The following is a 27,914-nucleotide window of genomic DNA, read 5'->3' as shown; positions in this document are numbered from 1 at the left end:
TGCTTGTGAAAACAAGTCTACTCGCATCTATATATCTATCCAACCTCTACAGTCAGAGCTGAGGATAAGCAGCCATGAAAACAGCCATCACCCAGGCACAGAGAATAACATCCAGGCAAGTGGAAGGAATGAGAGTATTTTCAAGCAGTCAGGTTTCTTGCTGCCTACGGATGCAAGCCTTGTGGAAGCATGTGAGCCTTCTCAGAATAAACTAAAAGCAGCTGTTAGATTTCTCATTCTCCTGTGAGCCCTGATTTCACAGTAAGGAGTCAGTATCCTGTTTTACAAATAAAAGTGTGTGGTTGGTTTCTTTTTCACAACAGGACCTGATCTGTTGGTTCTGGAGCTGCTCAGATGAAGGCAGTTGGATACACTACAGCTGCTCAGCTCCGGAAGAGAGTAACAAAATGCTGCCCACAGTCATTCTGAAGGCATAAAATGTGTGGCTTTAAATTTGTTTTAGGACAGTAGTTGACAAACTATCTGTGAAATGTGTAGGAACTGTACACAGCTGGGGTGGAATTTTTCTGCAGTAAAGAAATTTGGGAAATTTGACAGTCACTGTCAACTAAAATAACCTCACGAGGTTTTTCAATTACTGCTGAAAATCCTGCTATCAAAGAATTCAAGCTTTGATTCTTGAGTTAAAAGTCCTTGGACTCAGACAGCGAAATCCAGCTGCTCATATATATGCATCTAAAGACAAGCTGCAATGAATCAGAAAGTTCATTCAAAGTAACTTTCTTCACAATATCACAGAAATACAGACAAAAAAAAAATCACAATAGCAAGTAGAAAACCTCGGAAAGGTCATCCACAATTATAAGGAATTTATATTATAATACTAATGAAAATAGTGCCATCAAGTTCCAGAAACAAATAGAAATCTAAATAGCAGAGAGAAGGACTTTGAATTTTGCACTTTTTCATGGCTAGGACCACTGTAGTCAATGACACAGCTTAAGTTGCTATACAAGTACACTATCCAAAGCTAGATCTAAATAAGCAGGAACAGTAGTATTATTACAGACATCAGAGAACAGAGAGTGAAAAAATTAAAACTGGTCTTCCTGTTTACACTTACATGCTAGATGACTATGTAACTACAGGTACTTAAATGTATTGGTAAAGCCCTGGGTACCATATATTTTCAAGGCCTTAAGACACGACTAGACTGCAAGAGAGATTTCTTTTAGTCTAAGACTTTGGACATCATTGTCCAAGAAGGATAATCAACAGTTTTGAAAGAAGACACTTGCTCTTTTCAACTCAGACAGTACTAAAAGGGAAAATGAAGAATGACAGCAGGAAGAGGAGCAAATGGCTGAGAAACCATCCCTGAATGCTTATTTTCACGCCACTTTTCTCAATTAAGGCTTTCAACTTCAGTGGACAAGGAATTCAGAAATAGGACTATATACTAAACTCCACAATTACTGAACTAGAAGTGAAGACTCATAATGACCAGGAATACAGGAGAAAATGTACCTTTTGATATAAAAGTATAACAACACAGACAAGAACTACTGAAGTATGATGGTTAACAGACTAAGCTTTGATGTTCAGAAAAGCTTGCTGATACATGTCAGCAGTTCTCTGCAGGAATGAAACAGACTGACCACTATCTTGGGTAAGACTGGGACTTACCAACCACACTGCAGAAAGAGACAAAGTTAAAAAAAAGGTCTTTGGTTGCATAGTTGACTTAATTGACTTAATTAGAAAAAGACGAACTCTGCCACACACCAAAAATACATGACAGGACTCAATGTTCTGCATTTGTCACATTGATGTTACTAAATGCTCCTGACTGTTAAAGCATGAAAATGCAAATGTTGCTGACAAACATAAAAGCTTCTTCAATAATCTACTGCCATCTGTATTATTAAAAGCACATTTTTCATATAAGCAAGTTTCTGAGCAGCAGACAGAACAAGTCGCCATCCTGGCTCATGCTATGAAAAATTTTAAGATAATTCTATTGAGCTGATGAATACTATAATTATAATGCAAAAGTTTCACATGATCAATTAGAAAGAAACCCAACGCAACTAAAAATACACAAGAAACAAGATTAGGTTTTGTAGTTTGTATAGACGACTGGGAGCAAAGAACCTTCCCTCCCATTCCAATTTAAGCACTATCAATTATCCCGCTCACTGCTCAGAAACACTAGTTTATCTGAAAACACAACTGCAGAAAAGCCTTGGTAAGCTGGATACACTCCATGCTCTGTATTGCTGGGTTTAGAGGCCCAAAGCTTTGCATGAATCTAGATATGGGTCAGAGCTGGACCCTGGCATAGGTAGGAGTGGGAAAGGTAAACTAATTGTTATTTTTAATTCCCTTTATTACAAAATCAGTGCCAGAGAAAAAAAAAAAAAGTGTACCTTTTTGCACAATTTTTACAGAAAATATCAATGTCTAAAATTCACCAAAAGATCTGTTTTAATTATCTGCTGGACTTCCAGAAGATTTCTAGGTAGTACCTCTACTAAGATGTAAAAAATCCTAACTTTTTGCTGTGCAGGCTCCCCACAACCTGGTATTTATAGTTAAAGATGACTTTCAAATCAAATAATAAAGCTTGTGAACAGCAGAATACTTGACCACTTCTATGTGGTAGCAGGGTAACTATAATTCATTGTCCTAGTGATCTCAATAGCCTAACCTGGGGATTTTAAATCGGGCATGCACTTACCACATCTCAGTATCTTGAAAATACTTTCCAGGCACTATCAAAATAGCAAAAGACAAAAATAAAACAAAAAGACATCTACTACTAACTTATTAAACCCATCCATTTCTAACCACAGGGAACAGCAACATGAATTCTGGTTGAGTTCACTAAAATACAATCCTTATCAAAGTCTCAGTCTGTGAGACTTACAAATACCTTAAGTTACTGAAGTTTTTTCCTATATGCAGCTAACAAAACAAAATGTTGTGATCAACAGACATTCAGGACACTATCTAAACTTACTAAGGTTTTAATTGCAATACACAGGTTTAAGTTTCCAGTAATCCATTTTTCCTGCTCACAACACATACTAACCAAAGAAAGACTAACATATTACACAAGGGTCAGTGGTACTCCACTAAATGGCTATCAAAGGCAATGAGCACATTAAATGCTGAACAGGTGAAATTTCTACAGAATGGGAATGAATACATTAATAATCTCTCCTGAGGAATTGTATGTTAGGCAATTAACTGCCTAAAGTGTTACACTACATCCCACTACAGTGAATGCAGCTGAGGCTTTCCCCTTTGTTAACACCTGTACAAAGCAATTAAGCTCCAAAGTAACTCATTACCATTCCCAGCAAGTACTCCTGCAGAAGCATTCCTGAAGACTCACTTTTATGCCATTTTTACAACTTCAGTGCAGGTCCTTCCCAAGTCTCCTCTGCTTTATATTTAACTCATTAATTCAAGATAATTAAGTCCGGCTTTCAGTATCAAAGAGACCTCTGGGGGAAATAAACCAACAGCAATGCCAGAGTGGGAGTGAAAACAAAGAAAACTGAAAATTCATGGCAACCTCTCCTTCCTGAAAGAGAACCTTGCCTTAGTTTCCAGGACTTTTCTTTCTCTTTTGACTTTCTTTTCTTATGTCTCATTTCTGCGGGATGAATTCCATGTTCTGGTTTTCTTATCATCAGTTCCCTGGGAAACATCCTGGTATGCTACAGCATCTCACCAGAATAATATCAGTGATTAAGAACACCTTCAAGACTATAAATGTTTTCCAAGCACACATCTGCATCTGTGATTGTGGAAAATACAGTCTGAATTGTGACTATTTTGAGTAATCAGGAAAAGCCTTCGCTTATAGATATCACACACCTCCTTCCAGAAAATGGGAAAGGGAAGCTTGATTTCTGCCTCAGGCCCTATATGAGTGAATTAACAGCTGAGACAAAAATGAGAGAACATTTACTTTGTTAATTTCTTTGCTTTCCTTGAAGAATCAAAAAAACTTGCTTTTTTGCCAAAGAATGTCAATGTTTCATTCTGCCTGCAACACCTTGTTAATTTCATATTTAATTTGAAATAGGAAAAAGCAATAAATTTCAGATTCATTCTGATTGAAAGCCTGTACTCATTTTTCAGCTCAGACAAGGCATGATAAGATCTGAAGCACTGAGTCAGAACAAGTGTGATAAAAGAGCTATCAGAAGCCAAACCTCTGGGGATGTGACCCAGAGAAGATATCAATAACAGCTTAATCTTGCTACTACTTATTCTGTGCTGCTAGTCGAAATGTCAAAACCATATTGATGATCCAAAAAATTCACTATTCTGACTGATGGTGCTAGAGTTACTGAAAATTGATAAATTATCCCAAAACACATAGCCTGAAAAACAAATTAATGATGGCTCTACCAAATTAATGTTTGTATTTGAAGTTTTTGACTAATTTATCACATAAAGATTATCCATATTATCAATGCTGTAGCTAGAAGAGATTAATATCCTTACAGCCTACTAACTCGCTGAAGACATAAAATCCTCCTGGAATTGTCACAAACACACACCATGTTCCTAATATCTAAATCTGTGTACTACATTACAGTTTGCAAGAAGGTCTACAACGACTATACACATGAGGAGGACATTCCAGCAAGCTGAATAACTCTAGAGGAGTTACACGCGAAGAAGTATTCCTGAAGTTCACTTTTTAAACGAGAGTATCCAAATTACTAGAGCTTAATTTATGCTTCTCTACCTGACTGAAGCCCATCTTTATTATCTTTTAAAGAAGTAACACTACCACTTTATTTTTATTTTTTCAAAAGGATATGACAAGAATCTTGAATGGACAAATTACTGTATACTTGGTAAAAAGCACACAGATATCTAAACAGAAGAAATTGTTCTAGATATATATGGTATTGAAAGGGACTATCAGTTTAACATCTAGCTCTGGAAACAGGCCTTTTTACAGCAAGAAACAAAAATAGGCCAGCCTGCCTATCACTTTATCAGCATGTCCCCTTCTATGATTTGAGACAAAAAATATGTACTACCTTACAGGAAATCTCTTCCTTAAATTCTCCTTCTCCCTGAAGAATTTGTTTTTAGATGACAGTTCCACAATGGAAATTTGTATGGAACAGAAGTCTCATATACCTACGCTCTTACATTATTGCGTTTTAAACAACCGGAAAATACTGAGCACACAAACTGCCTGTAACTGCAACTCTCTCCCAAACATGCTGCTGCAACCAATGCTCAGTCCCTGCTTCACAGCTAGGAGGCTATTCCTGTAGATCAGTCTGGAGACCAGCATATGTAACACTAATCATATGTAGCTTCACCTCATTACAAAACTATTTGCACAAATCCTTAACTTTGTAACACAACTGTTCTATTTGTAACACAACTTTGACAGCGTTCAATTACATACAAAAGGAAAACTGACACATTGTTTTGCTTTGAAAGCTTAAGTGAATTTCTGGCAGTTTGTAGAGCTCCACTTCAACCCTATCAACCATGTGAAACTTGCACAACAGCATTCATCCCCAAACTAAAATGCTTTCTTTTCTGCTTTCAAGTATTTTAAGCACAGTAATCACAAAACATTTGCAACACTACCCACACAAACCTAAACACTCTGCAGGACTCTTTTCATTCCCCTTGGCTCTCGCCATCTTTCTCTTCTGAATACCAAGTCATGATAAAGACAAAATACCTTTTTTTTTTTCCTGGCTGATGGCAGCTTAGTATTCCAGTCTCATCTCTGTCTCTATTAGTCTGCCTCCCTCTCATACTTTACAACTGGTTTTATCATCCATCAATACTTTAATGACTTGAGTATTCTTCTTTCCTCCCATTTGGTACATGCAACAGCAAACTTATCAACAAAAGTAGGCTGAATTACAGCCATCAAAGATCTCATACTCAGAAACTTCACAGATGCAAGAGGAATAGAACTATGATGATTATTCTCCCCAATCACAGTTCCTATTTCTTGCTTTTTAGGAATGCATCTTATTTAATTTAATAATTATTACCTCTAAAAGGGATTACAGATATTCTAAATATTCAGAAGTCCTGAATTTTCTAGAGCATTTTTAAAAATAGGACGAGGAACATGACAAATGACTGTATGACTCTTGAGGCTCTCTGAAGGCTTCATTAACAATTCCACACAAGAAAAGCAGTTTTAGTACTGCACAGCGAGAATATCCAGGAATCTTCACTGTAAATGACCCATGAGCTTTGTCTGACGTTTGGAAATTGTTTTATAAATATTGTTTATTCATTGAGTAACTCTCATACACACCATTTCCAGCCACACCACTCCAACCAGACAGAATAGCTGGCCATTAAGAATAACTACGGCTTCATTGGGTGAGGCTGATGAAAGCCAGAAATGAGTTTTCTCCTGCTTGTCCACAAGGAGAAAGTGGAGAGACCAGAGGATATCTAAACAAGGAATATTCACTGAGAGTGGATAAAACACGAGCTTAAAAAGACTTGAAAGAAGAGCCTTCACAGGGGGCAATCTCAGTAATTTTCTGAGAGAAGAAAGAAGATGAGTGCTTAGTTGGAGACACGTAACATTCGCTGAGAACAAAATGTGAGAAAAGCTTTGTTAAGAAGAGCTGGAAGGTGCAGAAGCCAAGAGGAGCTGGGTTGAATCCCAACAATCACTTGGAAGATTTATGGTGTCTCCAGAAGGTACTCAGAGACCCCACAGAGGTTCAGATTCCAGGGGCTTAAAGAATGAATGGCCTAACAAAATAAATCCCTAACACATCAGCCAGCAAAATATCCTACCAGAGGAGGAACTCTACTTGCAACCCCAGTTAACCTGTATGTTATGAAAAAAACTCCACAAAAACCCAAAAACACAGAATGAATTCACATGCAAGCCTGTAAGCCAAGAGAAACAGAGATGGTTGGTCCTCAGAGCAAGAAGATGAAATTTTAACAGCTGCTAAGTGCTGTTAAGGGCTCAGAGGCAATGTTGTTCAGTGTTGTTTTTTTTTTTCCCAAGAATCACATGGAATAAAGCTGAGTATCTGCCATAGGGCTCCTCAGCTCCACGGTTACACTTAAAGATAGACAGAATTATAATGTTCTTGGAGAAGGAATATCACCAGGAATCATTTATTTATGAGGAGCTTTAACTTCTCAGAGACTCACCAATCAATGAAAGTAATAAAGCTATTTGACATGAATACTTCAGACCATATAACTTTAACTTAAATTAAATGACAAATACAAATAAATACAAAGAATAAAAAAACCAGAATAAACAACAGTTAGTCTGCATTTCAGTATTTTAAAGTGATAAATATATAATGCTAAAAATGAACAGTTAACAAAGACTGTAAATAAAAAAGGGGGGTTGGAAACGAAAGAAGTCTGGGGCTTCAGTCAATCATGATAAAGATATATAGGTGTTCATGAACAGAAGAAAAGCAGAAATGGGTGTGCTGAGAAGGTAGCACACTGTTAAAATTGGAGTACCTTCCTCACTTCTTCCATCAGCAATGATAGTTGCCATCATAACAATACAGGAATGGAAGTTATGCAGCTTAAAGTTAAAACTCAAACACCATTCAAAGTGGGAGGAATAAACCTAGAACTATTAAAGAACTGACAAAGAAAACTGCAAGTTTGCAGCCACAACCACTCTAGACCTTAACAAAACCATCTGTCTTGAAAACATAAAATGAAGGGACTACATTTAGAAAAGGAGAACAACTGAATGTGGACACTACAATCCTGGCAGCCTGACCTAAACAGATACAAAATAAAGAGAAGACAGAAAAGAACATAAAACATTTTGCAAAGTACCAGAGTACCCTTTCAACAATGGATATTTCTAGACACACAAGTCAGTCAATCTGGATTTAGTAAAGCGAACAATATAAATGACATTTCTTTACATTTTATTTAGTAGACAATGCAGCTACTAGTAAAAAAATCATACGGGTAAAGGTAAAGAAGAAATTAAAACATGCCTAGGGAAGTAACAAATAGGTTGATTGTATTGATAACCAGTTTGTTAAGTCTATCCATTAACCAGAAAAAAATAACATAAGCACTTCAACGAACATTCACCAGTTCTTGAAACTAGGCAGCACTGTCGATGTAGCAGATCCAGAAGATCTTTATATAGAAAAGCTAGAAGACTGAAGTAATAAATATAGAATGACAAAATATGCAATTACATACAAACAAAGTAGTATTTTTTCTGCAATCTGGGAATGTATTCCTTGGAAACTGAAGAGGATAAAAAAAAAAAAAGAAATACATGGGTGACTGAATCAAAGTGATCCAGCCTAAAACAAAGACAAATGCAAACTGATTTAGGTGAGATATTACCAGCTAAGTATTACCATTCCTGTGCAAACTGAGCACAAATGATGCAGCAGAGAGGTCCAGTAGTCCAGCTAGAGCCAGAGACTTGATGAAAACACCTGCCTGCCTGCCCATGTGTTTTAGAAGGTGCAGCAGTTCTGCTTTGCTTCCTAGAGATGTGGTGTTTGCAAGGGGAGGTGCAGTCACTGGGAGCCCTCGAGGATGGCATTACTGAGATTTGTACCTGGTAATGCCCAGCAATATTTCTAACTTTCATCCACACTTTCTAGGAAAAACAACCACAGTTTAGTGCATGCTCACAGGCCTAAAACATGGCTTCCATTATGAGCAACTAGTAAGAATAATGCCATAGCAAAAAATCAGTCTTAAAAAGCAAGCTCTAAGTTGCCTCCAGTAAGATACAACACACAACAGAAATATGCCAGGAAACACAAACATTTTTCAACATGGCATTTCAACAACAGCTTCAGAAACCGCAGGACAACTTGTGTCCCATGACCACAGGATTTTGCAAATGTATTACATGTTCTGGTCTAACTCCCAAATATTGGCTTGGGTTCTCCCTTCAGACAAACATTTCTGACAATTAAAAGCAGTCAGCCTTTCAAAAAGTGTGTTTCGACTGTCAGATCCTTCGCCCCCCCCCCGCCCCCCCCAGATTACAGGCACAAATGGAGATTAAAATTAAACCAAAAAAAAAAAAAAAAAAAGGAGGACAGTAATTACTGATTAGTTCCATGAAATTCAAACCTTACTTCTTGAACTGTGAATTACAAACCTAAGAGATTTGGGGCTTTTTCAATGGAAAGGGAACACAAAAGCAGCCTTGTATCAGAGCAAAATCATTGTAAGGCTGCAGCACTGCCAAAATTCTTGCTAAAAACATCAACTTCAAAGACACTAAAAAAAGAAAAGCAGAAACAAATTCCAAAATATGGAGTTTTACTTTATAGTAACAGAAGAGAGCAAACAAAAAAACAAGAGAGGCCAAATATATGAGGTTTGCCTTCCTTTTTTCTTCTTAAAACCAGCGTGAAATGCTCTTAGATCCTTTAGAAAGTACACAAATGTAAGTCTAAGGGAAAAAGAATTTTCCAAGTTGTGACTTTGTTATCAAATTAAACTTGTGGTGGAAATAACGACTATAGTATTACTACGGATGGCAGCACATATTGTTTTAAAATACGTTACATTAAAAAGTTCTGTGCTCTGGGAAAGCAGGTCACATTTGTATTGGAGTTTATTTCATTCCCTTGCTCCTACAGCATCATGCGCACCTCTCTTCCCCTCAGAAACCCACAGACACACATTAAATTAGTTGGGATTTTCAAAATCCAGAGAACGTGAAAGCCCCTCAGAGAACAAGTCATGGCTGATTTCATTGCAGCTTAGGTTCCTAAGCTCCCTGCACACTTGTGCAACAAAAGCTTGTCTGAAAAGACCCTCCCAGTTCCCCACTGCCTCACTTTGCAGCCATCAACTGGTGTGATGTTGTTGTATAGCACTCTTATAGATCTACACAAAGCAGAAAGCAGGCAGGAATTACAGGTTTGGTCATTTTTAAAATCCAGCATTACTGAATCTTGTATTCCAAGTTAAATAGCCAATCTTCAATTTAGGCAACTTTTGGCCCATCCTAATTTTGCACCCTGAGCTGGAGACTGGATCCTGATGGGGCTCCAAACATCAACTGACCCTTGTTACTAAGGGTGCTAAAAGGCTACCCCACAGCCACACTAGAGTAGCTACAAGGGGGAGCACAGCATCCCCCAAGAAATCTGAAGTCCTCTCAGTGATTTCATTTCTCAAAGTGCTGTAAAATGAAATTCCAGTCGATGTTTTCATGAGCCAGGGTACACACACGAAACACTCAAAACAGGAACCAACCTGCTGAAAACTGAGCAAGCACTGAGGTGGCACATTCAGGTCACTGCTCCCCTTTCCCCCAGTATCACTGCAAATTTTAAGGTTTAAATTCTGTGTTGATATATTCTTGAGAATGTTTCTAATATTTTCTAATAGTACAGCAAAAAAAAAATCTATACAGCATGCACTTATGATACAATGTACAACATCAGCATTAACAAAGGGATAATCCTTGCCTCAAAGAGCTTATTCACCTCCATTCCAAAGCATCTTAAGACAACTGAAAATCTTTTCAGCACAATGGACATGTTTTATTGAGTCCATGCCCACGTAAGTGAACATCATTCCTACAGAAATCTTATTAAGCACCATACTGATAAAAGTACCAAACTGAAACGCATCTCTAAAATTAGCTAATTAAAAATGTTGGGATTTCTTACAGAATCAAACTGGGTAAATATCCAAGGCAATAGCCTATCAAAAGAATAATAATGTATCCCTAAGTAAAAATAATGAGGTGCCTATGCATCTACGGAGAATGTTTAGTACCTAACTCCATTTGTGTACGGAAGCAGAGATAACTGTGACTAACAACAGTCTAAGAGAAAACACAGTTTTGTACAAACAACAGGTCTATTATCAATGCCGCCACACCACAGAAGGACACCTGGGAGAAAATGCTTTGTAAGTCACTACTCTGGTATGCCTGCACATAAGTTCAGAATTCAAAGCACCAACAAAACATAGCAGGAAAAACTGAATATGTAGTAAAAAATTGTATTTATTGGGGTTTTACACATTTGAAAACAAAAGGTCACATAGAAGGTAATGTACCAGAGGCTGACTGCAGCAACTTCCAGCAACTACTCTGACTGGTAAGACACATCAGCTCCTTGGACTGCATTAAACCATATGTGTTTGTTTATAACTGTTAAAAAATCAGGGCATACACAAGTTGTTTCGCATATGTTTAGTCAGGCATTAGTTAAAAAATTGCCCTTCCTGTTACCCCTTTCCCAGTACCAGATGTAGGCACAAGCTAGTGGAAGTGGAGCAGACATAAACATGACAACCTAATTCTCTGCATGAGGGAGGTAGCTGGGGACAGGGAGGGGGCAGGGCAGACAAAAACACTTTACACAAGGTCAGTGCAGGGGATTGAGACATCTGTCAAGGCTGGAAGGTAGTACATTTGCTTTTATTACAGCAAATACTGTGGGTACTGCAACAGTTTTATGCTTAAAGCACTGCAGCCTGTGAGCACAAGTAAATAGGCATGACAGTATCCTGACTTTTATTTTAAGTCATATCCAGCAGGAAATGGAGCTAGTAAAGTCTGGCATAAATGTAATGCTTGTTTTCATTTAGTGCAAAGGAGAGGAAGAGACAGAACCTAAAGCTGCCTCTCTAATGCTGTACTTTCAGTTACAGAACAAAAACCTTTGTTCTGTACAATAGTGTTTCTAAACAAAGCACTATTTCAAAGTCTATAGATTTGACCCATTTAAAGTGACCAGCGTATCAATGGAAGTGAAGGAAGTAAGGAAGTAAGGAAATAGGCACAAGAAGAGACTGCAACAAAAGCATTGTCCCTTAAACCCTGTGTGGCTAACTCTCACTGTCAGATGAGAGAGGCTTTGAGTTGCAACTGTCAAGTTTACCCACATAAAAAAAGCCTAGCTAAAATTTTCTTTACAATACTTGATTTAAATGGGACTAAGTGAGGAATGGGAACTGACTTCATCCACAGCACAATTTCATCAGTAATCATCCTACTTTCACACATAGTTCCTGCACCTACCCTGAAAACCATAACCAAGTGTCTGGGTTCAGCAGTAGCAGTCATTTTTCTCCTTCTTAGTAGCTGGTACAGTGCTGTGTTTTTGACTTTCAGCCTGGGAACAGTGCTGATAACACCGATGTTTTTAGTTGCTGCTCAGTAATGTTTAGTCTGACCAAGGACTTTGTGAGTCTCATGCTCTGCCAGAGAGGAGGGGAAGCCGGGAGGAAGCAGAGACAGGACACCTGACCCAAAATTGCCAAAGAGGTATTCCATACCACAGCACGTCATGCCCAGTATATAAACTGGGGGCAGTAACCCAGAAGGGCTAGATCACTGCTGGGTCAGCAGGTGGTGAGTGGTTGTATTCTCTTCCTTGTTATTTCCCTTATCATCATTATTATTGGTGGTAGCAGTAGTGATTTGTGTTATACCTTAGTTATTAAACTGTTCTTATCTCAACCCGTGGGAGTTGCATTCTTTCGATTCTCCTCCCCATCCCTCCAGGAGTGGGGGGAGGAAGGGGAGGGGGTGAGCAAATGGCTGCGTGGTTTCTGAGTGACAGGCTGGGCTTAAACCACAACGCCAAGTAATTATCAAGAGGACTCAGCAGACAGTTTGCATCCAAGCATGGCCAGCCAGCACACAGATCTTTACAAACATCCTCTCTGCATTAGCAGTTACTGTAAATGCTGATAGTTACTACATTTGGCCATGTATGTGACAGAATACAACAGTTCAATCTGCTGCACATTTTATATATATATATATATAAAATTATACATGCAAATTTATACATGACAGCAGTTCAGTACAAAAAGGTCAGAAATAGCTGCACAACTTCTGTTGCAATGCTAAATATACCACTGCTGGCCATGCTCTCCAGGCATGATGTAAATCCCTCATAATTCAACATTGAACAGAGAAGAATGATTTCACCTAAGTGCCAATGCTCCTGATTTTGTACAACTTCTTACAGAAGAGTCTCATAGAGCTTAGAACCGATTGAATGAACTGTGATTTGTAAGTAGTATCTTGAAAATTACTTCTCCCAAAACAAATGCCTTTTTACACAGATTAGTAAACTTTCTTCATAGACTGAGAGCTAGGATACTATTTTCAATTAATTCTATAAAATGTGAACTTTCTGCTGCTGTATCACCTTTGCAAACAAAGCTTAATTTTCTGTTTTCACCAGTGGCACATTTCAGCATTTGGCATTCAAGAGTTGCTGCTGTCCAAATGCTATTTTTTTATTTTTCAGCTAACAAGAATGAATACTGGAAATGAGGTGGAGAAGTGATACAACAAATGCGTGAAATCATTAGTAGTCAGGACTGATCACTCTTCTTTCTTCAGGTTCAAAGCAAAAGGTCAATTCGTCATGGAGCAGGTGCCTGATCAGCACACCCCTTGACACAGTACGTTGTGGCTGATGATACTTGAGAAAAGCTGAGGGCTAGGTATGTTTTCACTGAAAAAAAAAAAAAAATCATTTGGGGTTGCAAATCATAGAATAGTTAGGGTTGGAAAGGACCTTGAGATCATCAAGTTCCAACCCCCCTGCCATGGGCAGGGACACCTCACACTAAACCATGCCACCCAAGGCCTCATTCAACCTGGTGCTGAACACCGCCAGGGATGGAGCATTCACAACTTCCGCAGGCAACCCATTCCAGTGCCTCACCACCCTAACAGTAAAGAATTTCTTCCTTATATCCAATCTAAACTTCCCCTGTTTAAGTTTGAAACCATTACCTCTTGTCCTATCACTACAGTCCCTGATGAAGAGTCCCTCCCCAGCATCCTTGTAGGCCCCCTTCAGATCCTGGAAGGCTGCTAGGAGGTCTCCACGCAGCCTTCTCTTCTCCAGGCTGAACAGCCCCAACTTTCTCAGCCTGTCTTCATACAGGAGGTGCTCCAGTCCCCTGATCATCCTCGTGGCCCTCCTCTGCACTTGTTCCAACAGTTCCATGTCCTTTTTATGTTGAGGACACCAGAACTGCACACAATATTCCAAGTGAGGTCTCATGAGAGCAGAGTAGAGGGGCAGGATCACCTCCTTCGACCTGCTGGTCACGCTGCTTTTGATGCAGCCCAGGATACGGTTGGCTTTCTGGGCTGTGAGCGCACACTGCAGCCGGCTCATGTTCATTTTTTCATCGACTAACACCCCCAAGTCCCTCTCTGCAGGGCTGCTCTGAATCTCTTCTCTGCCCAACCTGTAGCTGTGCCCGGGATTGCTCCAACCCAGGTGTAGAACCTTGCACTTGACATGGTTAAACTTCATAAGGTTGGCATCAGCCTACCTCACAAGCGTGTCAAGGTCCCTCTGGATGGCATCCCTTCCCTCCAGTGTATCAACCGAACCACACAGCTTGGTGTCATGGGCAAACTTGCTGAGGGCGCACTCAATCCCACTGTCCATGTCACCAACAAAGATGTTGAACAAGACCGGTCCCAACACCGATCCCTGAGGGACACCACTCGTTACCAGTCTCCAGCCGGACATCGAGCCATTGACCACAACTCTTTGCGTGCGGCCATCCAGCCAGTTCTTTATCCACCGAGTGGTCCACTCATCAAATTGATGTCTCTCCAATTTAGAGACAAGGATGTCATGTGGGACAGTGTCGAAATCTTTGCACAAGTCCAGGTAGATGACGTCAACTGCTCTGCCCCTGTCCATCAGTTCTGTAGACCCATCATAGAAGGCCACCAAATTGGTCAGGCAGGACTTCCTCTTAGTGAAGCCATGCTGGCTGTCACCAAGCACCTTGTTGTTTTTCATGTGCCTTAGCATGCCTTTGTCCTGGTTTAGCAGTAGCAGTTATTTTTTCTACTTCTTAGTAGCTGGTGCAGTGCTGTGGTTTTGACTTTCGGCCTGGGAATAATACTGATAAAGGCGATGTTTTCAGTTAATGGTCAGAATGTTTACCCTGACCAAGGACTTTGTGAGTCTCATGCTCTGCCAGGGAGGAGGAGAAGCCGGGAGGAAGCAGAGACAGGACACCTGACCCAAACTAGCCAAAGAGGTATTCCATACCACAGCATGTCATGCCCAGGATGTAGAACTGAGAGTGCCGGAAGGGCTAGAACGCTGTGGGGTGGGGGCAAGGTACCGGTCGGTGAGCAGTTGTATTCTCTTCCTTGTTATTTCCTTTATCATTATTTTTATTGGTGGTAGCAGTAGTGATTTGTGTTATACCTTAGTTATTAAACTGTTCTTATCTCAACCCGTGGGAGTTGCATTCTTTCAATTCTCCTCCCTGTCCCTCCAGGAGCGGAGGGAAGAAAGGTGGGGGGGGAAGTAGACTGCGTGGTTCTGATTTACGGCCTGGGCTTAAACCACAACAGCCTTCCAGGACAATCTGCTCCAAGACTTTGCCAGGCACGGAGGTGACACTGACTGGTCTGTAATTCCCTGGATCATCCATTTTCCCTTTCTTGAAAATGGGGGTTATATTTCCCTTTTTCCAGTCATTGGGAACTTCACCTGACTGCCATGATTGTTCAAATATGATGGACAAAATACATAGACCCTGTCATGCTTGGGGTGTCCTTCAGCTGAAAACAGCTTAACACCAAGAATCCATGAGGGAAAGACTTACGTGTTTGCCCTGTTCTTACACTCATCTGCATACAGTGTTAGCAACTATGAGAAAAAAGATATGGGAGTAGGAGGGATATTGGTGTGATACAATACATACAAAGGCTTTTGGATTTGGATAGTCAGTTTGACAGACAGCCCCAGTCTGTCACTGCTCACTACAGCAGTGTTCTTATTACTTACTGTTTTGCACTGAATGTGGAGTAAGGGTTGCTCAGACAAACTCTATCATTAATGCACTGCACAAGTTTTCCAAGCTATCTACAGGCACATTGAAGCCCATAAAGCTCCTGATGTGGTTCTAAACCAAATTCATGCATTTTAAAAGAGAAATGAAGAATGTGTAAATCATTGATGTTTTTTCAGCATGCAATTAGAAGTTTGTTTTCAAGAATGAATCAAGCAGTGACGTAAAATAAAAGGGCTCATTCTGCAGCATGTCAATCTGATTGCACAGTAGGCTGGAACTTAAAAGATTCCTAACTCATCTGTTTCCCAACGCTTTAAAGACTTCCAGGAAAGACTAAGTATTCTGCTGACCTAGCAATTTATGAAAATCTATACATATGATAAACTGACATTAATATTTGATAAAGGAACAGACAGGCTGTACCCAGCCATTTACAACTTATAATACACTTGAACAAATCACTAATAAGACAAGTGCTGAAGTCAGCAGTTTTTATATAAAGGTGAACACCAGCAAAACCACTGCATTTCTGAATTGGAATGTTTCCATCTGAAAGGGTCATTCACAATCATTACTCCAAAAGGTCAGTGGCTATAAAGGAACATTTGCTGGACACATAACTGAATTTGTTATGCTGCATAAAATTCTACAAACTTAGCAGCCAAAGGTATTCAAGGACTCTGTTTCCCGCTTGTCTTTCAGCTTATATTCTAACACAGAGATATAAAGCACATAATTAAGACTATTTATATCATTACTCCTCTTCCATTACTCCAAAGCTAGGGATACATCTGATTTCTCTAACAATACCTTTATCATGCATGTCTCTTTTCTCATCATGGCTACAGATCAAAGTATACACAGAATTTCAGACTCAGTCACGCACAAGCCTTCAAACTTTCCCTCTTTACAGACCCAGCTTGCTGACATCAATTAAAAGACTTCTCTTAGAACTGGGAAAAAAGGTCATTTTCTGCAGTAATTTTAAAAACGTTTTTGTTCTCAAACTTTCACATAATTTTTAATTGTCAAATAAAAAACAAATGTTTCCATGTCAATGTTTTTGATGTTTCCATGTTTCATGTGTTCTCTAAGTGGTGGGCTTAGTTAGCAAACAGCTGTACATTCGGTACACGGACAAGGAGGAATTACTTACCTCCAGAGATCTGGGTTTTTTTCCAGGTGTTGAATACTGAAAATTTAACACTTGCCATGTTTAAGAGTAACTACAAACTAAGAGCAGCAAAAGTCAAAGGCTTCCACCTCCCACTTCTCACATCCTTTCACTTTCAGGATCAGAGTTTTTACATCTGCAAGCATCCATTCAGTGTTGGATGCTGGTACTGAAAGGATTGCATCAAAGAACAGACTCACTCTTAGAAACATTGCAATTATTAAATGTAAGGGTTTGCCTATTGTTAAAAACCTAGCAGGGCACCATAATTAGTATTCTTAAGCAAAAGAATATGTAGAAATTCCATTCATGCAAAGCTACTTAAAAATAATTATTAAAATAGTATATTTCATTTTCTGATTTTTTCAATTTTTGCCCTGTCCTGCAATCAGCAGCTACTGCACACATTCAAAGAGACATTTATTTATCTCTGAGCCCAGACCATCTGCACTTCCAAAACTACATATTAACAGACTGCAAAAAGTTGTGCACAGCTATAACAAGCAATTTTATAGCCACAAAGGTATTAGAATCTACTGAGAATCTACTGAATGGCTTCCGGAGTGGAAAGGGAAATTTGTTGTGAATTTAGAAAGCAATAATTGTTACAAGATTATAAATGTATACATATACCTAACAGATAAATGACGACATGTTAACTGCTTTCAGACTCAGTAAGATAATAACATGAATTGGATGAACAAATAAATAACTTTGCATTATAGTTACAGGTTAAGTGATAAATTTCTTTGCTGTAACTGTAGTTCAGCCTCGTGTTTGGTCTTACTGTTGTCAATTGCATTGGCTTTAAACCACAGTAGCATTCTAAGTCAACAAACAAAATGTGTCTTTTTCTGCAGCTGACTTCTTTAAATCAGATGCAGTGAACATTAGACCTGGAAATGTCAAGCCAACAGAGGAATGGATAGATTGATCTCTTCTGGCTTCTTGTCTTAATTCTAAGTAGGATGAGTTGGATTTTATAGCTTTTTATAACTTACATGAACCTAGTTTCCTGGCTTCATTTCTGATTTCAGAAATTGCAGTGTGGACTAAATGATCCAGTATCATAACCATCAGAGAAAAAACTATCCTTTTAGCTCCTGGCTTCAACTTTCAGTGAGAGAAAAGGAAGAAAAATGCAGTCTCCAACCAACGCTGCTTCCTGCTCAGCAGCTCAGTAACAAATGAGTCTCTGAGTCTCTATCCCTCACAGTAGGGACATCAGTATTAGCAGGATCCTCCATCACGTTTTATCCTCTTAGTTTCCTTTTTACTTCTGCAGAAGGCAGAGAAAAATTCGGAAAATATGGATGTTAAAATGTCTTACTTAGAACACTCTCATGCTGCAAGTACCTCTTGGAAATATGCATTTCAGGTAAGAATGAAGAACTTCTCTCAAATATGCTAAGCACTTATGAAGTCCTCAGAACCCATGCATCCTTCTTACATATGTTATACCTTTAAATATTATCTTCTAAACCCACACAGGTCTGTTATTCCATGATTTCTGATATACGTAAGTTAGCTTTAAGAGCTTTAAACAAAATGTTTCTTTGCTGGCATTGCATTTACAAACCCCTCACAATCTCAGCATCAGAAAGTCTGTGATTTTAAAATAAAAGGAACTGAGGAGCTCTAACCAGTGAGTTAAAACAGCCTCCTTAATGGACCTGAAAAGTGCAAGTTATCTTAACAGTGAAATGTATATGGGTCTTTATCATTTGACAGATAACATATGCTTTTCCACTTCCTCTGCTCTGTCAGAGATGACTCTAAAGCAAATAAAAATGTATTTTCTAATAAACCATAAAATAAATTTAGTAAAAAACTGCAGACATGACTGTCACTAATTCATGACAATTAGTGTTCTCTTCCAAGATGCAGTTACAGGTAAACAAGTTGTTATAGTTTTCATAAGAACACATGCGGAGGATACAGTGAACAACATTTATGCCACAGAGTACCTTACATGCTACAGCATACCCCAGCAGTGGAAGTAAGTTTAACCTACAAGCCCCAGACAGATATAGGAGTACTATGCTGTATAACACAAAATAGACACCTTCATTAAGTCAAAAATCTGAGTTCAGCTGAGAGCTGCCTCAGTCACCCAATCTCTAACTATGAACTCTGCATAGCCCAATAAGGGAGAAAAATTCTTTTATGCAGGAATCCCTGGAGGATACGAAACAGAATGGGGTTTCACCCCATCAAGGTGAAAGGTGCCACACAAGGAAAGCTGGTGCCAACCTGCTGTGCTGAATTATTTCTCTTTATGTCAAGTTTTAGCCTGCTGCATTGGGGAGGTGGGGGGAGGGAGGAGGAGAGGAGGATAGAAATACAATATATTGCTGCTTCAGCTACAATACTGAAAATCCTGACAAACCTGGCAAGTCAATACTATAATTTGCAGACATATTGTACAGTGAGTATTAAGCAGCACTGCTATCACCAAAAAAAGCTTGAAAATAAAATCTGTAATCAGAATTCAATCTATGTTAGCAAGAAGTTTCTATAGAAGAGCTTTATTCCTTAATTTACTCATAGGATTAAGGGAATGGCTCAGAAGAGAGACACTGTCACACTCATCACTCTTAGGTCATAGAGGTGCAATCATCACAGAGGTATGTGATCATCATCATATGCTAAATGCACCTGGATTTCCCAAGCTGACAGCAAGGAGTGCAGAAATAGGACATAACTGTCACCATCAATCAACAGTCCACAGGCATTTGTAATCATGTTGGTCCTTGAGAATGTGGTGAAAGGTGTAGTAAGAAAAACAGAGGAAAGCCCAAGGTGCTCTCATACATTCCTCCATCTTATTGCCTTTTTAGGTCATGCTGAAGATCTTCAGGAAACAGATACATACTATGATGAAAGTTTGTTATAATAATTGAATAAGTAATGTCATCCGTAAGGCCAATGACCACTCAAAACCAACATACAGTATCTCTTACATGAAGAAACAGGGTGTTGATGTATCTGCAAAAATCAAAGCATTACTAAAACATCTGCTAACATCACATCACACAGAGTGCTTCTGCTGCTTCCACTTTAGTTACTGCAAATTGCCTTGGTCTACGATTTCTCTCCAGCTGTGTTCATCTTTTCCTCCCTGTGCCTGTATCTTTTTTTCATTTGCTGCTTTTTAATCCTCCCACCAGTAAAGCCTAAATCTTAAGAAAGGTGTGTCTGTAAAGACCAGCAATAAACCACAAGTTTAGCATCCAAAGATGGACAAAAACGTGAAAAATGCTCTCGGTGTCTTCAAAAATCTGCTTATGTGTTTCACACCTGTGCTCTAGTTTCTAATGTTCGATAACCCATTACTTTCCCATTGATTTTCCCTTTTCTTCATTTAGACTTTCTCCGATTTGTCTGCTCAGGTTTCTGATCTCCACCTGCGTTATTTTCCCCACTAATGCAATTATTATATTGCCACATTTCTTCCTTATATTAGCTGATCCAAACAAATTACACTTATTTTTTTCAAGATGCAGATTCTCACTTACTGGTCAATCTGCGCCGGAAAGAAGAGCTTTTGTCAACACAGAAAAGTACATGTATATGCCTGGAATAAAGTAGTATTTCCAGAAGTGCCGAAAACTATGTCCCATAAATGCACAGTTAGTGCTCCTCATCAGTGAATTCCTACAGATTAGGAGAAACCGGTAAAAGACAGACAAATGCATATCGATCCACTTCACAAATCTAGCCCTATATGGGGAGGGGGGGGGGGGGGAGGTGGAGGTAAACTGAATAATAATCACAGCAGGGGTAAAAGATTTCCCAGAAGGAAAGAAATCTATTATAAACATGCAGTCAAGAGCATGACTGAATAAACTGTGGCTAGGCAGAGCTACATCAAAAGCACTACGACAGAAAGCTCTAGACACACCATCTATGAAGCATTGGTTTGTCATCAGCTGGTCCCCGAGCAAAGGTTATTCATGAACAAGACCCCAGTGATGCACTAGTGCAAAGAGTCCCTCCACTTATGGAAGGGAAAGACTGAAAGCTTTAGAATACATCCAGCTACTATAACTGCAATCCAAACACTGACCAGAGCAGAAGCGTTTATCACAAATGTGTGATAACAACCTCAGACCTCTTCCGACACCCTCCAGGTTGTGGAGCAGAGGAAGCTAAGAGACATGAGTAGCCTCCTTTGGTGTCTTGGTTCATTTCCAGTTCTCTAGGAGCATCATTAACACAGTCCATGATTAGCTCCCGTCCACGCTAGCTTTTAAGTTCAAGAGCACAGTTAGAGACAGGACTCATACCACAGACCCTGAATATGACTTGGCAGGACCAAAACTTATTCTCTTCATTCTTATCACTAGCTGCAGCTCCTGACGCCACACAAATGAAAACACCTGCTTCATGATAGCTTTTCTTGCTTACAGTGAGAGCAATCAACCATTGGAATAATCTCTCCAGGGAAGTGGGCATTATCCAGGTGGATTCCCCAACACTGGACACTTTTAAATGCAGCTGGACAGCATGATGGGATATCTAGTTTAGGTCACGCTTTGCGTAGAAAGATTGGACCAGATGATCCTCAAGGTCCCTTCCAACCTGGCATGTGATCCTATTATAGGTTTAAATCTTAAAAGGTGGGTTTGTTTAAAACTTAAGCCTACTATATCATGCAGTATAAAACCTGGATATCACTCTGATGATCCAGGATTAACCTGCAAGTAGAAACACCAGCTTCCTTCCCTGTCAGTCCATGGGGTGCTCATTCACTCTTTGTCTACACGTCTCCAGTTCATTTTTTGTTCACCTTTGGCCTTAATTCATTCAGCCACCAGGACCTAACTATTTCTTTCTACTCTCTAAACAGGATTACAGCAGCACAGTGACACTTTCAAAACCCAGTACATCGTCGATGATATCCATAGTTTATGACACCTTTAACCTGATAGAAAATCCGCATTATTAGTGTATCAAAACCTACAAGAAAAAGTAAAGCCACAGTCACGGTTTATTTTCTTTAAAATGCTCTAGGAATCCTTCAGGATGCTTCCATCTGATTAAATCACAAGCAAAAGAAATCACTATTCACCAACCCCAGCCGTGCATTAGGCTGCGGCAGTGCACCCCCATGGCTTCCATCCTGCTGCATTTCAGCACCACGGACACTCACGCCTGCGCACGTTTACACCCACACCACCGTGATCTAAAACAAATTAAGCTGGCCACCCAGAGATAAAGAGAGAAAGAATTTTCTTCAAAAGCACTGAGAAAACACAGTGCAGCCCTCCCGAGGTCTCGTTAAACATGCTTCTCCCCCAGATCCATGTAAATTTCTGCACAAACTCTGAAACACTGGCACCTCCACCTAGGATCAACTGCTGGGAATTTGCTACTGGTGGAAAAGACTTTGCTCAGTTTACAGGTATAAATTCCAAAATGCCCTCACAAGGTAAAAGCAACAGGGCTATCTGGCAACTCCTGGCCCTGCAAAGCCTCTATTCAACTGCACCTGCAAAGAATAAAGGGGTTTTTTAATGTACAAGTAGGAAGTCTTTCTATTAATCAATTTCTGTGAAGGCGGAGTGAATTGATTCTCTTTATCAATAAGTTCTTCACTGTGTGGGTGGTGAGGCACTGGCACAGGTTGCTCAGAGAAGTTGTGGATGCCCCACCGCTGCAAGTTGTCAAAGCCAGGTTGGACTGGGCTTTAAGAAACCTGGTCGACTGGAAGGTGTCCTTGACCATGGCAGGGGGGTTGGAACCAGGTGATTTTTAAGATCCCTTCCAACTCTAAGCATTCGATGATTCTATGATTAGCAGAAAGCTCTGGAAATACTGCAAAGTCCCAGAAGCACTTGAAATTTAGGAAGAAGAAATCCCAACCAACCAAACAAAAAACCCCATCCAGGTCCCTCTGTGTTAACTTGCTTGGCCTCCTCCCTCTTCCTATGTGGATCACACTGACCCTCAGAGGTGGATCTTACTGGTTTTGCTCCGAGGACTATCTCAGGTCCTCAAACCCTGAGGAGCACAGGAGTTTAACTCCCTGGGGCAGCCAACACTTGAGTCCCTCTGAAGACCCGAGTTTCTTTGCCACTACCCGCTCTACAAGTTTTCCGGGATACGGAACACGGTTTTAGCGGCACTTCCGGAGGTTACAGCCCTGCAAGAGCAGCAACCGACTGCGCGCATCGACTGCGCTCACCAGCCCGCACCACACGAAGGCTCCGTGCCACCCCGCCGCGTCATCCTGCCGGGCCCGGGGCGGAGCTCACCTGGAGGAGGCAGCGGCCGGGCGCGGCGTGTTCGGGCAGCCGCCCGCGGTAGACCTGGCGCTCGAAGCGCGGCTCGTTGTCGTTGGCGTCCTCGACCTGGACGCTGAGGCGGCAGGCGGCGGCGCGCTGCGGATGCCCGCCGTCCCGCGCCACCACGCGCAGCTCCAGCGCCGCCTGCCGCTCCCGGTCCAGGCGGGCGCGCGTGCTGACGGCGCCGCTCCGCGCGTCGATGCGCAGCAGGGCCAGCGCGGCTGGGTCCCCCTCCAGCGCGTACCGCACCTCCGCGTTGGGCGAGCCCGGCTCGTCCGCGTCCGAAGCGCTGAGGCGCAGCACGGCGGTGCCGGGAGAGGCGGCTTCGGAGACGGCGGCTCGGTAGTGGGGCTGCGGGAAAGCGGGCGCCTCGTCGTTGAGGTCGGCGACGCGCAGCAGCAGCGGCTCCTCGGCGGAGAGCGGCGGCGCGCCGCCGTCCGTGGCCACCAGTCGCAGCTCGTACAGGTCGCGGCTCTCGCGGTCCAGCGGCCCCGCCACGCAGAGGAAGAAGATGCCTACGCCCGACGGCCGCAGCGCGAAGGCCCCGTCGCCGCCCAGCAGGGCCAGCGCGATGCCCCCGCCGCCCTCTTCCTCACCCTCCTCGTCCGCGTCCGAGACGGAGACGCGGGCCACATAGTCGCCAGGGCGCGCCCCCTCGGAGACCCACGGGCCGCCGCTCTCGGTGAGGTAGAGCAGGCGGATAACAGGGCGGTTATCGTTCACGTCCAACACGGACACGGAGACGAGCGCGCTGGAGACCTCGGGCTGGGCACCGCCGTCCCGTGCCTCCACGACCAGGCGGTGCAGAGACCGCGCCTCGCGGTCCAGAGGGCGGCGGAGGCGCAGCACGCCGCTGCGCTCCTCCACCGCGAAGTAGCCGTCGGGGTCGCTCTGCCGGCGGTTGATAGAGTAGCGCACCTCGCCGTTGGGGCCCAGGTCGGAGTCGGTGGCCCGCAGGCGGCAAACGGAGGTTCCCGGCGGCGCGTCTTCCCGCAGCCGCGCCCAATACTCGCTGCGGCTGAAGGCGGGTGCATTATCGTTCTCGTCCAGCACCCGCACCGAAACCCGCAGGCGGCCACGGCGCCGCGGGCTGCCTCCGTCCCACGCCTCCACCACCAACCGGTGCGCGTCCGCCCGCTCGCGGTCCAGCCGCCGCAGCAGCACCAGCTCCAGCGGTTCCGGCCGCCCGTAGCGCAGCTGGAAGAGCGGCGGCTCCCCCGCCGCGCTGCCTTCCTCCAGCAGCGCATAGCCCTGCGTACCGAAGCGGCCGGCGTCGGGGTCGCGGGCTGCCGGGAGGCGGAAGGCGGTGCCGGGCGGGCTGAGCTCGGAGATGTTGAGCTGCAGGTAGTCCCGCGGGAAGCGCGGCTGGTGGTCGTTCACGTCGGTGACCGCAATCTCCACCTGCACCACCTCGCCGTGCAGAGTAGCCGCCGCGAAGCTGTAACGCGCCCGCCGCTCCCGGTCCAGCCGCCGCGCCGTGCGGATAACGCCCGTCTCCGGCTGGACGTGGAAGTCCGCTAGTACCGCCGACTCGCCGCTCCCCTCCGACAGCAAGAACCCGCCCGGCGGCCCCGCGCCCGGCGGCAGCCCCGCGCGGATGTCCCCCACCAGCGTCTCGGCCGGCAGCCCCTCGTCCACCGCCAGGCTGAGGTTGTACACCGGCGCCGTACCGCCGCACGCCGCGCACAGCCACAGCGGCACCAGCAGCGCCAGCGCCCGCCCCGTCGGGGGACCGCCGCCCCGGCACCTGCAGCCCCGCTGCCGCCGCGCCATGCCTCGCCGCTAAGCCGGCATCGCGGGCAGTCCGCGCCGCCCCGCTCCCCGCGGCCGGGCAGGTGGCTTCGCCCTGCTGCAGCGCTAGGAAATCCCGCACGCCGCTGCTGGTGCCGGAAAGGACAAGCCTGTGCGAGGAGGCGGGGAGGGCGGCTCCCACCGCTACCGCCCGGCGCAGCCCCCGCCCCGCCGCCTCCCGCTGCGCTGCCGGGACCTCGCCCGTCCCGCCCCTTCCCCGCGCCGGAGCTGGCGACCCCACGCGTGGACGTGTCGCGCAGCGTTTGGAAGACTCGGAGGAGTCTTCGCCGATGTTGATTCCTCGGAGAATCAGCTGCTGAGGGTGGGAAAGCGGTGGCCAGCGCAGGTGGCATGCCTCATGAAGGTGGGGACTTTTAAGTGGGACAGAAATGTGTGAGGATTAACGGGGATGCCCAATTGAGCAAGGAATTTTCTCACCTTAACGTGGTCCTCGTTTTCCATGTAAAAGCTTGCTTGCTAGCCTAGCATTAGGTCAGTAAATAGTGCTTGGTATGGCAGGGAAGCATTTACTATAAATAAGCTTTAAGCAGAAACTCCATCAGCTTCAGGAAGACCAGAATTTCTTTCCTTTTTCACTATTCCTGACTCCCATATCTAATTGGGAATGGTCTGAGGATGAATTATTGTTTCTTCAGTGACAGTGAGAATATACAGCATCGTATAAATGCTAAGTACCAACCATCCATCTTTCCGTGAAAGCTAAGTATGGTGCTTCAGCATTTACCAGTCTCTTGCTGTTCCCACTGGTCCTTTGCCAAACTTAATTTCACCTTTATGGCAAAAATCTGGCAGTTGGTCATAGAAAAGTAAATTCATCCTAGGACAGACAAGGAAAATCAAGGCAAAGACAATAATGTAGCAGCAGAAGTTGCTGTAGCTTGGTCCTCTCTTACAAAGGGGCACTAGTGTAGTACTAGTAGTACTAGTGTAGGTGCAGCTAGTTTGCTGTTTGCCATTTTTCAAGTCATGGAAGATCTACCCAAGTCCCACTGCCAGAGCACTGGTTCCACCGAGGAGGGGACAAAGCCACTGTAACAGTCCTTGATGTATCCACACAGGGGAGAAGTATTTTTTCCAACACTGTTGGGACCCAAGAATTCCATGGATCCAAGTAAGAGGGAGAATTGGGTCCTAAAGTAAGGCTTAAGCCTTAAGTAAGTCTTAGCGCATGTGTGTGCCTGCATGCACAGGAGAGGAGACACACAAGATCTTATCCACTGTATCTGACTTGCCTCCCTTATAAGACAGACAGGGCTGAGCAAAAGATAGGTTTTGTAAAACCTTCTTAGACACATTCTGAGAAAGTCTCTGTATATTTATATACTATGATAATTACCAGCATAGAAGCAAGAAGAAAACACTGAAGACCTTGCCAGTTTCATTCATATTCATTGAGAAAACACATGGATCCTCCCCAAGTCACAGATGTTCAGCATGAAAATGCCTGAATTCCATTGAATCACAGCAAGTTTGGAAAAACAGCCATGTCCCATGCAGCCCATGCAGTCACTAAGAAAACATGTGAATCATGTTCAATCAGGCACATTCACTGGAACACTAAGCAAAACCTTCTGTTGCCAAGGTCAGGCAGTGCCTAAAGAGCAAAGTTCTGTATTCAGATACAGCATGCATGGAGATAGTGAGGAAAAAGTAAGACGAATGCAGTTATCTGTGATTCTGGCAGTACTCGTGTGTTTTGTGAGACCAGGATGCTTTAGCAGTTTTATAACAAGTGAAGTCAAAAGCACTGCCCAGCTACAAGATGTTTCCAGAAATACCACATCTATGGGACACTATAGATGTTCTGTCTACTGTGCGTGTGAGCCTTGCCTTGTAAGTGTTCTTCCACCTTCTTTGTTTTTCTGCCTTCTCTGAGCCTTTTCTTCTTTCTGTTGTTCCCTTCTTAAGCTTTTTCACTCCCTCTCTTTTGCCATGTTCATAACCTCATTTCTTCCACAAACCGCAACCAGAAGTTTCTAAATCTTGAGGAGATGTTTGCGGTCTCCTTTATATATTTAGCTACCCCTGCTGTTGCCTTTTTTCTCTGTGACATGGTGACCTACACAAAAAAGACAAGTGGCATCACGTAAGACTTGGAGGGAAGCTGCCACAATGACATTATCCCAAAGGCAGCAAGGGTGCAAAGTTCTAGTGCGCTAGCTACCTCCTTGCATCCTTAAGCAGTCTCTTTCTTAGTGAAGACACTTGCTAACTCCTCAGATCTACCAAGTCTTTTAGTGTAAAAAAGTGGACAGCACAACCTTGTTTGAAGGAAAGGGACGTGTGTTAGAGTGTGCTAAATGCCTGTGCACACCAGCTTAGATGGGATCATCTGTGAGCCAGCATGCTTAGTCAGATAGCAGTCACCATTACTTCTCCCATCCCTTTCCTAAAGATGGCCACGTCTGACTTAGTAGGCAGGTGAACCGCATGTGAATCCACTTTCAAACCACTGAAGTTTCCAGCCCTTCCTCTTTGCTCTGCTCCATGTGCAAAGCAGCGAACTGATGCTCCCAGAGCAGCTCTGAATGCCAGTTCAGCTGTCCTTGTGGCACAGACCGTCCTTGTGGCACAGACCCAACCTCTAGGAAAGGAGAAAGGAAGGAAACTGGAAGGCGATAACTGCATCATCTGATCAATTTTAATCATCCCATATTTGTAAATCAATATTTTCTGTAGCTTGATCCTCCCTGGATTAACAGGAAATTCTTTTTCCTTTAAGGAGAATTAAACTGTAGGAAACTAAAGCTGTGGTACAATTCTAGCGCACAAAAAATCACTGAAACAGAGATAGTGTTGTTCTAACCATGAAGGTGCATCATTATTACGGTTAATTCTACCTACAAACA

At 42.9% G+C, this 27,914-nt stretch overlaps 1 protein-coding gene across 1 annotated transcript in view; it reads right to left on the bottom strand.

Annotated features, from left to right (window-relative positions):
- Nucleotides 1–25,026, bottom strand: part of DCHS2 (dachsous cadherin-related 2) — a gene marked incomplete at both ends in the record, with an annotated part of 115,252 nt that extends 90,226 nt beyond the window's left edge. The window contains 1 exon segment of the mRNA XM_080631943.1: nucleotides 23,224–25,026. Coding sequence (XP_080488069.1) covers nucleotides 23,224–25,026 — 1,803 coding nt within the window.
- Nucleotides 25,027–27,914: the final 2,888 nt, after the last annotated feature.

This window comes from Psittacula echo, assembly GCF_963264785.1.
Source record: "Psittacula echo genome assembly, chromosome: 1".
Classification (NCBI taxonomy): domain Eukaryota; kingdom Metazoa; phylum Chordata; class Aves; order Psittaciformes; family Psittacidae; genus Psittacula; species Psittacula echo.
Note: the sequence above shows the minus strand (reverse complement) of the source record. Positions and strands in the feature narration are given on the sequence as shown.